General features: G+C 40.2%; 1 protein-coding gene across 2 annotated transcripts in view; it reads right to left on the bottom strand.

Moving 5' to 3' along the window:
• IL1R2 (interleukin 1 receptor type 2) overlaps positions 1–10,504 on the bottom strand; it is a 47,401-nt gene extending 36,897 nt beyond the window's left edge. For both annotated transcript variants that reach the window (XM_073614773.1, XM_073614772.1), the window contains exons 1-3: positions 10,316–10,504; positions 8,193–8,289; positions 2,321–2,582 (exon numbers count right to left, since the gene is read on the bottom strand). In XM_073614773.1, coding sequence (XP_073470874.1) covers positions 2,321–2,582; positions 8,193–8,271 — 341 coding nt within the window. In that variant the 5' untranslated portion in view covers positions 8,272–8,289; positions 10,316–10,504. The remainder of the gene's footprint in view (positions 1–2,320; positions 2,583–8,192; positions 8,290–10,315) is intronic.
• Between the last annotated feature and the right edge of the window lie 571 nt (positions 10,505–11,075).

The following is an 11,075-nucleotide window of genomic DNA, read 5'->3' on the forward strand; positions in this document are numbered from 1 at the left end:
TGGCCTATCGAATCTGCCCAATTTTTTGATTTTTATACATGTTTTTGTCTTTTTTTCTTGTTAACTTTTTTGTCTGAGCACAGTTCTATGTTTGTCCCAAGCATGTTTCAATTTACTTACTGTTGACTAACTAACTACCCCTGCTGGAAATCTATTCTAAGCGTCAAATACCTTTTCAGTAAAATAATACTTTCTAAGATTAGTTTTGAACTTTCCTCCTGCTAGCTTGAAGTCATGTTCCGTGTTCTTGATCTTAGCTCCATGTTGAAAATACTGCCCTCCTGAACCTTATTCACCTCCTTGATGTATTTAAAGTAGAAGTTCATCCTAAAACTAAAATCTATAAATATACAGGCATTCGCAATCTAAGACTAACCCTTTAAAGAGGAACTCGCTATACATATCTTTTTTAAAGCCGCTTCAGTGCGGCCCCCAGCGGCGGAAGCTCTGTGCAGGAGACAGCCAACAATGGTTGTGAAATGCCAGGGAAGTGACTCCACCCATAGACTTACTATGGGCCTTCCGTTGTCAGTTGCCTCCACAGCAAAGCCGCTGCTGACAGCTCAGCGTGGGACCATAGAGGTTTCAGAAAAAGTATGTATAGCAATTTCTTCTTTACAGGGCTAGATAGGTTTGTCTTAGATTGTGGATGCCTGTAGATTTAGAGATTTTAGTGTTAGGATAAACTTCTACTTTAATCGCATCACTTCATGTGCAGGCATCATCCTGATATCAAAATTTACAGACAGTGATAACACTATAACACCCCCCCCAATCGCCGCAATCTCCCATCTAATCAGGGAGCCTGGGACCACTGGGACTGTCAGCATCGGCTGCACTACATACAGTAGAGATAGTGGAACCAATGTTGTTCCTCCTTCTCTTTGATTTCACAAACCGGAAGTGACAAGGCCAGGGAAGCACCCGGTCAGACTGATCAGCTGCACTGGAGGCCAGAGCAGATATCTGGGGTCTAATAGACCTCAGATCTCTCCATAAAGAGGACCATTCACAGCCCTTGCTATCACAAGAGATGTAGTTCATCTCTTGTAATAGCAATAAAGTTGATTAAAAATAAAAAATAAAGGGACAGTGTAAAAAAAAGTTTTAAATAAAATAAATAATAATAACATGACTGATGACTCTCTACCTCCTCCATGTGCCATGATTTGTTTTCCTTCAGGTCCTCTAACCTTGTAGAATGTGTGAAAAGAGTAGAAAAGGCTTTCCGTTATCTTGTACTTAGTGAGTTTAGTATGAATTACAGGAACTTGTTAAAGCTGGCCACAGACGGGTAGAATTTCAAATGCAATTTCTTGGGAAAAGTAGGTTTTAGTAAAGTTTGTACAGTTTTCTAATCATTAGTGGGTCAATCCATCATTCGCGGTGATGAGAAAATTTAAAGGAGCAGGTTGGAAATTTTTTCTTGAACAAACTAATTTCTAATCGTGTATGTGGTTTTCATTTGATAAAGTCCATTCATTCCTAAATCAAATGTTAAAGCAAATTAAATCTTTAAACGACAAAGGTTCTGTGAATTTTCGCGCAAATTTGCTTAGAACTTTTCCTAAGAATTTTAATTTGAAATTCTCTCCACCAATGGTCATCTTAGGGCTGTCTACTGGAAATTTACAGAGGCTTGGATGCTTAGAGGGTACACCAGAGGGTTAAAGCGGAGTTCAACTCAAAAGTGGAACTTCCGCTTATCTGTATCCTTCACCCCCAGTGCCACATTTGGCACCTTTCAGGGGGGAGGGGGGAACAGGTACCTATTTTTGACAGGAACTATTCTCCACTTCCAGGAGAACGGGCCTGGAAGTTTGGCCCCCTTCTCCTTCCTTCGCCGTCGGACCAATTAGAATGGGCAGTGCGCTTTGCGCATGCGCAATAGGGAAAAGGCTCCTCTGCCGGGTTCCCTTACCAGGAATGGTGGTGGCTGCACCCGACATCCAATCCGAAGATCGGCTTGGGGCGCCGACATTGCGGGCTCCCTGGACCGGTAAGTGTCCATATATCACAAGTCAGCAGTATTTGTAGCTGCTGATGTTTAATTTTTGGTTGGGGGGGCTGGACCTCCTCTTTAGGACCTCCTCTTTAGGCAGGATATGTCAAATGCTAATCAGCTTCTTTGCATTCACAATCAAAATGGTATAAATCTATCTTGGAAGTGTAAACAAGTAGCAATGTGCTGTGTGTACAAACATTCAATAAGCTCGGATTATATAGATTTCAATACGCAGATTTCCATTCGACGGCCCGAGGTATTTAAATGTTAAATGCTCTGGAATAAAATATGAGAGGTTAAAATAATAGAGCATACCTGACAATACAAGTGTACATGCCAGTGTCCTCTGTTACAGCTGGCAGAAACCACAAGGCATATTGGTTTGTATGAATTCTAGATTCATCTTCCGTAATTATATCCTCAGAACCATTTTTATTCCAGGCAAGCTGAAACGGTTGCTGATAAGTTTCAGAAACATCCATCTGAAAATACTGAAAAACTGGACATTTGATAATTGCTGGCTCCTTATTCAGAACAAAGTGACCAACAGAATGTGTGATCTGCATCTGACATTTTTCTACAAAAAACAAGAAAAATAACAGTTGGGCATTATTCTTTTTTATCAGATACAAAGAAATCAAATATGCAGTTTGTCAGTCGAAAAAATCAAAACAAACATCCAAAACTATCATCCATTAACGATGTGACATTGTTTTCACTGCTATAAACTAATAGAATTTTTGAAAAAGATAGTTTCTACAAACAATTGAACATTACTGCATGTGTGCTATGTGATTGAAGCTTATAACTACAGTCAAAACTTTCATATTTCTTAATCCGCTAGCAGTAATCACTGTGCCGTCCCCGCCAAGAGAACACAATGTCTCCGCGGGAGGGATTCCTCCATCAACAATGACTGTGTTGATAGGGAAATCCAACAATTTTCTTACCTGCAACCAGGAAAGAAAATTGCTCTGTCTCTGGCTGGCTTTAGTTTAGAACAGTGTGGAGAAGACATATAACTTTTGTCAGATTTTTATTGCAAACACAAGAACAAAGCACTGAATTCAGATTTTCTAAGGGTCACTGAAATTGTCATTGGGCACACTGACTTCATTTTGACAGCACTCCACAAAATGGGGACACGCCTTAGAAACATGGAAGGACCCAGAGTCCACATACAGTCCATTGAGAGCACAAAACAAATGTCCAAGAGTCCAGGGTTTTTAATGATAAAATGATTCAAATCAGAAAAAGGTCAACACATTACAGGGGCCAAACACACTTCCTCTTCATCAGGGCTTGGGAATTGCCTTTGTAGCATTCACTAAAAGTGGCTTAACTTGCCTTCCTGAAATCTCTAACAAGCAGTAAGTCCATTCAAAGACTGAAATTCCTAAGCCCTGATGATCGGAGAGAGTGTGTTTGCCCACTGAAATGCATTGGCTTTTTTCTGCTATGAATCAATTTTATCATTAAAAACCTTGAGCTCTTGAATGTTTTTTGTGGCGTTCTCATTGGATTGTATGTAGGTTTTAATAGCAGTCTGCGTTGCCATTGAGGAGATTAAGGCAGGCCATAGACAGAGCGTTTTTGTTTCCTGCAACCATGGGTTGCAGAAAAGAAAGTCGCTCGATTGCCCCATCAACACAGACAGTGTTGATAGTGGAATCCCTCCAGCAGAGCCATTGTGTTCTCCCAGCGGGGGGCGGGGGAAGCCATCCCCGCCAGAAAAACACAGTGATTATTGCTAGTGGCTATAACAGCCGCTAGCAATAATCGCATGTAAAACTCAGCAGGCTGGTTGTACCCAAGTTGACGAATCAATCAACTTGAGTACATTCAGCCTGCCCATACATGGTTTCAATTTCAGTCAGTTCCTGCTGAACTGACCAAGATTCGAACCATCTATGGCCAACTTTAGGTTGCTTTCACACTGAGGAGTTGTTCAAGCGGTTTTGCGTTAAAAGAAAGCGCCTGAAAAGCTTAAGAAAAATGCATTCCTTTGTGTTCACACTGAGGCGTGTGCTTCCGTTGCGGTGAAAAAAAATCTGTTTGGAGCATGTTGGTGGATTTAAAAAAACGCACCAAAAATGCACCTTCCCATTGAAAGGACTGTAAAACGCGGTAAGGCAATGCGTTTTTGGCACGGTTTTTGAGTCACATTTCCTTTAAAAACCCCAAACGCAGTGAAATTGCAGCAAAATTGGGGCAAAAACACAAGAAATTTGGCTCGTGTGTATGGGGCATTACTCTCAAATCTTGTCTGGACAGCAGGTGATAGGAAATCTCTCTAGTAGGGATATGGACTGACACAATTATCTTTTTTTTATGTTTTAGGCCCTTTCACACTGCTGTCCGATCAGATCCACTTGTCCGTTTTTATTAGGTGGACCTGATCGGACGCTCCATTCACACAATGGAGCGACGGATGTCATCGGTGACATGGCTGCCGACATCCAGCGCTACCCGATCCACCAAATCCAGGCAATGGAAACCCTATTTTCCATCCACACTATGGAGCGACTGTTGTTATCGGTGACATGGCCGCTGACACCCGGCGCTATCCGATCTGCCAAATCCAGACGGATGGAAACCCTATTTTCCATCCGTCTGGTGGATCGGATGGAATCACATGAAAAAAGACAGGCGGATCTGTTCTCATCTGATCTCCCCATAGAGGAGAGCAGGGCTCTGACAGGCTTGTCTCTTCACAGTGAGCGGAGATGGACCTGTCATCTGCCTTCTTAGCAGAGATCAACGGATCAAAACAGACATGCCCTGTGTGAAAGGGGACTTATAGTAAAACAGGGAAGGGTTACATCTTCTGTTTTGGATAGAGCTAGACTTTTGTTATCTATTTGCAATCTTTGCTTTTCAAATACACATTTAATATAGGACAAAGGATTGCCAGAGCACTAGCTTTAGCTAAAACACAGCAGAGTAGTAGTGACTTGCATTGTCTTACTTTGACAGATATACAAGTATTTTAGAGGCCTGAGCCCTCCGACAGGGGATAAGTCACATAGAAACAAATATTCCGAATTATTGATATGACAAATTTCTTGTGTTTGAGCTTGCTCCAATGGATTGGGGACATAGCCCATTTACATAGTGCCCCTGTTTGTCATTCTGTCGAGTTCTGCGAGTTTATACAAATACTAGTATGTCTAAACTAGAATCCAACACTTATTACATGTTTCCTATGCTGTTATGCCACACATGGCAATGTAGATGGCTACATGTAAAGTGGAAAGAAAATGATAAATGGTTTTCAAACTTCTTTACAAATAAATATCCGAAAAGTGTGGCATGCATTTGTATTCAGCCCCCTTTACTCTGATACCCCTAACTAAAATCTAGTGGAACCAATTGCCTACAGAAGTCACCTAATTAGTAAATAGAGTACACCTGTGTGTAATTTAACCTTAGCTGTTCTATGAAGCCCTCAGAGGTTTTTTAGAGAACTATAGTGAACAAACAGCATCAAAAAGGCCAAGGAACACATCAGACAGGTCAGGGATAAAGTTGTGAAAAAGTTTAAAGCAGGGTTAGGTTATACAAAAATATCCCAAGCTTTGAACATCTCACGGAGCACTGTTCAAATTCATCACCTGGAAATGGAAAGAGTATGGCACAACTGCAAACCTACCAAGACATGGCCATCCACCTAAACTAGAAGGCCAGGCAAAGAGAATAATAATCAGAGAAGCAGCCAAGAGGCCCATGGTAACTCTGGAGGAGCTGCAGAGATCTACAGCTCAGGTGGGAGAATCTGTCCACAGGACAACTATTAGTCGTGCACTCCACAAATCTGTCCTTTATGTAAGATTGGCAAAAAGAAAGCCATCGTTGAAAGAAAGCCATAAGAAGTCCCATTTGCAGTTTGCAAGAAGCTATGTGGGGGACATAGCAAACTTGTGGAAGAAGGTGCTCTGGTCAGATGAGACCAAAATTGAACTTTTTGGCCTAAAAGCAAAACGCTATGTGTGGCGGAAAACTAACACTGCACATCACTCTGAACACACCATCCCCACCGTGAAACATGGTGGTGGCAGCATCATGTTGTGGGGGTGCTTTTCCTCAGCAGGGACAGGTAAGCTGGTCAGAGTTTATGGGAAGATGGATGGAGCCAAATACAGGGCAATTTTAGAAGAAAACCTGTTAAGAGTCTTCAAAAGACTTGAGACTGGGGCGAAGGTTTACCTCCCAGCAGGACAACAAACTAAACATACAGCCAGAGCTACAATGGAATGGTTTAGATCAAAGCATATTCATGTGTTAGAATGCCCAGTCAAAGTCCAGACCTAAATCCAACTGAGAATCTGTGGCAAGACTTGAAAATTGCTGTTTACAGACGCTATCCATCCAATCTAACAGAGCTTGAGCTATTTTGCAAAAAGGAATGGGCAAAAATTTCACTCTCTATATGTGCAAAGCTGGTAGAGACATCCCCAAAAAGACTTGCAGCTGTAATTGCAATTTTGAAAAACATTTATCATTTTCCTTTCACTTCACGATTATGTGCCACTTTGTGTTGGTCTATCACAGTGATGGAGAACCTATGGCACGTGTGCCACAACAGGCATGCAGAAGCTCTGGGCACACAAAGGCTCCTCACACTTCACTAGGAGGACAAAGTGCCCAGTGCCCCCACATGGTCCCGGCACCGCCTACCTCCTCCAGATCACACACAGCACTTTGACTCAGCAGACAACTCTTTGGAGAAAGTTCTGCGGGACCGACTCACAGACTGGCCAATCACCTCCCTTGACCAGGGAATGAACAGCCAATTGACTGGCGTGGAAGGAGAAGTGGGCGTTTGTTTGCCTGGCGGTAGCCTGTGTGCAGCCGCTATGTTCTATTGGTGAGAAAGCCCAGAGATGAGACCGGAGCGGCCGGTGATGAGCCTCACCTTGTGACCATGTTCTGTGCTATGGTGATAGCAGGAGAGGTGTGTATGGGCAGAGGGAGCAAGACGGGCTACATGAGTGTCACTGCACCACTGCCGTACCACAGCAGAGGGGGGAAGGAGTGGTGAGTTGCAGAGTGGGGACCAGATGTGTGATGGAAAGAAAAGTGTGCCATGAGCTGCATGGAGGGGTGTGATGCATGGTGAGGAGGTGTGCTATGAGTTACATGGCGAAGTATAATGTGCTGAAGCTCACTGATGTGATGTGGCTGGACAACAGAGAGGTGTGAGCTGAAGGCAAATGCATAATATATGCTAGAAGTTTACAGTGTGATGGAGATGTGCAATGTGCTGCATGGCAATGGACGTGGGCACTTTGAAATAAATAAGATGGTTTTATATTACAGTTTAGTACACAAGCTCAAAAAGGTTCACCATCACTGGTCTATCACATATAATCCCAATAAAATACATTTACGTTTTTGTTTGGTGGAACATGACAAAATGTGGAAAATTTAAATGGGGTATGAATACTTTTTCAAGGCACTGTGTGTATATATATATATATATATATATATACACACAAACACGCACAGTATATATAGTAAATATATTAAACTGTACAAAGGAAGCCATTATATCTCATATCTAATTACAGGTTTGCGCATTCTTTTTTTTTTTTTACTTTACGGACATGGTCAATGCATTGATATTACACTGTAATAAAACAGTGTGTAGCACAGCCCTAGTGACAGTGCTCACTGAATTCCATCTATAAAAAAGCAGTGATGTCACCTTAGGGCAACAAGTGTGTTAGGAGGACTACAGTACACCTCCCCCTTTCCTAATCTTTAACAAAGGGGGAATTAGTTCATTAGAACACAGATAGAACTGGGCAGGGCTTATAACACTGCATAGTGGAAGTTACAGCTCACTGAATTTCAAGCAGGATCAGTATTTTTTTCACTTAAAAAGCAGAATGATTTTAATTGTGTATCTAATAAACGAAAAGCAAATCGATAATTTAATTGTTATGGTCTACATATACTTTAAAATGTACAAGTATTTTAGTGAAAGAAAATAGACCAGGGCTTTGCACAGCAACCATCAGCCTCCCTCCTACAAGAACCACTAATACCCAACAATAACTTGTAATGTAATGTAATGTCAGAAAGACAAGTGGAAAAGTAAACACAACAAACAAAAAGCCATGTTAATACTGTTCAATAATACTGTACAGATGAGGGTATCAAAGCAACATTGTATTCGTTTTACCTTTGTTATTCATACGGTACACAGTAAAACCAGACGAATCTGATGCACAGATTCCTAACACAATGAATAGAAGCAACATCTTGTGCTGAAGAATAATCTGTAGATGCAAATAACAAAAGTCTAAAAATAAAATAATATCCAAGGGGCATATTGTACAAATCAAACATAACAATACCAGCAACTGCAGCACAATGGAGGATTCCTTTGAGGCGGAATTAGACGTATTTTAATATTTTCAAATTTTATTTTTTATTATTTACTCATCATGCAATTGGCACCTATTACAAGTTACAAAGTGCTGCTAGCTGCCATAGAGCAGACTCCCTTTCATTCTATCTGTGACCTCCAGTCACATGACATAGCCAGTCAGTGATTGGCTAGAATGTCCAACAGTATTATCAGTGAACTGTGTCATTGATTACTCACTCAAAAGAAAATGATGGAACCAACCGACAAATGAGGATCAATGAAGTACTATCAAAAAGTAATACTCTGATGCATTTCTCACTAGTCAATGCTTTATCATATGCAATGATTATTGGTTATGCCATTAACTTCTTTTGAGCATTGAGGAATTATGGTGATGAGTTTGAAAACAGGGAGTGTTATTGTGGGTAAGAGGGTACTCACCTGGGGCAGTGACTAGTGGAACCTATCATCAACTACTCAGTTGCCCTTATAATATCTTATACTATTGCCCAAAAAGAAACACAGTATACATCCAAATATGGGCAAATACATTATTACAGTAATCAATGCAGGGTTCTGACTGGCTAATTTACTTGGTAGTTCATAAGGACAAAGTAGAGCAATCAAACGTTAAGTCTGTTGAAGGCCTGGGCTTAGAGGATCACTGGCAAAGCAAATCCATATACAGTATCTCACAAAAGTGAGTACACCCCTCACATTTTTGTAAATATTTTTTTATATCTTTTCATGTGACAACACTGAAGAAATGACACTTTGCTACAATGTAAAGGAGTGAGTGTACAGCTTGTATATCAGTGTAAATTTGCTGTCCCCTCAAAATAACTCAACACACAGCCATTAATGTTTAAACCGTTGGCTACATTAGTGAGTTCAAATGTTCAAATTGGGCCCAAAGTGTCAAGACTTTGTGTGGCCACCATTATTTTCCAGCACTGCTTTAACCCTCTTGGGCATGGAGTTCACCAGAGCTTCACAGGTTGCCACTGGAGTCCTCTTGCACTCCTCCACGATGACATCACGGAGCTGGTGGATGTTGAAGACCTTGCTCTCCTCCACCTTCTTTTTTTAGCCTAGGCCATTTTAATGTAGAGGAACAATTATTTTTTTCAGATCCTCTGAGAGTTCTTTGCCATGAGGTGCCATGTTGAACTTCCAGTGACCCGTATGAGAGAGTGAGAGCAATAACACCAAATTTAACACACCTGCTCCCCATTCACACCTGAGACCTTGTAACAGTAACGAGTCACATGACACCGGGGAAGGAAAATGGCTAATTGGGCCCAATTTGGACATTTTCACTTAGAGGTGTACTCACTTTTGTTGCCAGCGGTTTAGATATTAATGGTTGTGTGTTGAGTTATTTTGAGGGGACAGCAAATTTAAACAGTTATACAAGCTGTACACTCACTACTTTACATTGTAGCAAAGTGTCATTTCTTCAGTGTTGTCACATGAAAAGATATAATAAAATATTTACAAAAATGTAAGGGGTGTACTCACTTTTGTGAGATACTGTATATTTGTTCCATATCAAAAAAGGGTATGTATTTTTGTCAACTTCATTTAAGTGCTAAATTAAGCACAGGAATAGACAGAAAACAAGGTGTATCTTTAAGTTTCTCTGTGTCTCATATTTTTTTAATAAACAGTGCAGTCACCAAAAGAAACCAGGTTTCACTTTTTTATTGATAAGACTATTTAGAATAATTAAATAGAGCTGAATGTTGTGGTCTACCAACCTTAAAAAAACCCAGTAGAATAAAAGGAAATTAAGAGTCCTATGAATGGGCTGAAATAATATAATTGATGGAATTTAAAAAAGCATGAATATACGCTTAAATATATCAAACAATCATTGTATAACAACACAATAATATATCAGAAATAACAGAAGCAAAAGAAATTGATCTTACCTTTAAAAAGGTATTTCAGTTGCCGCTAGTGCTAATTTGGCTCTCCAAAAGAAAAAAAAGAATAAATATATAATAAAAGATGTTGACCCTGGAAGATACTGTAACATGTATGGGTTGTAACTAGAAAACAGGATTCCAGCAATGGCTTGTCTGCATTTTTTCCAAAAATTGCCATTGTGTAGAGTGTATATATACTCTGTACACGCACAGTAGAACTTCCTCTAAAATTTCATAATCAAAAATAAAGAAGACAATTGCCAGACCCTCAATATCCTGATTACTCAAGTGAGGAAATATGAAGGGAAAGCACAGAGCATGTTCCTTATTTCTAATAAGAAATAATAATGTTTGAGTGCTGAAGAGGACTTTCTAACTGTGTGTATATTACAGCACTGACCTCTGCTAGGGAAAGTACAAGATAAATGTAATTGTGAATATTTTATTTATTTTTTAATCCCCAAAACACCTCTATTGGACACTATTTTGTTTAAAGTTGAACTTCTGATTGCCCCTCTTCCACAAGCACCCTTCCCCTAACTCCACTCTAACTTATTGATGGCAAAAATAAAATAAAAAAAAAAAAAATACATAAATGCACCCTTTTACGCACCTAAATTCACAGGCATGTGACATTTCATTCCCGAGTCTTCTATCCTCTTCTGTTTAAAGAGATGGGGTCCTTCCCTGGTTGTCCATGTCACTGCACATATGTTTTTACCCTGTTTTTTTTTTTTTTTTTTTTTTTTTTTTAGGTGAGATC

Source organism: Aquarana catesbeiana, linkage group LG02 (assembly GCF_042186555.1).
Source record: "Aquarana catesbeiana isolate 2022-GZ linkage group LG02, ASM4218655v1, whole genome shotgun sequence".
NCBI lineage: Eukaryota > Metazoa > Chordata > Amphibia > Anura > Ranidae > Aquarana > Aquarana catesbeiana.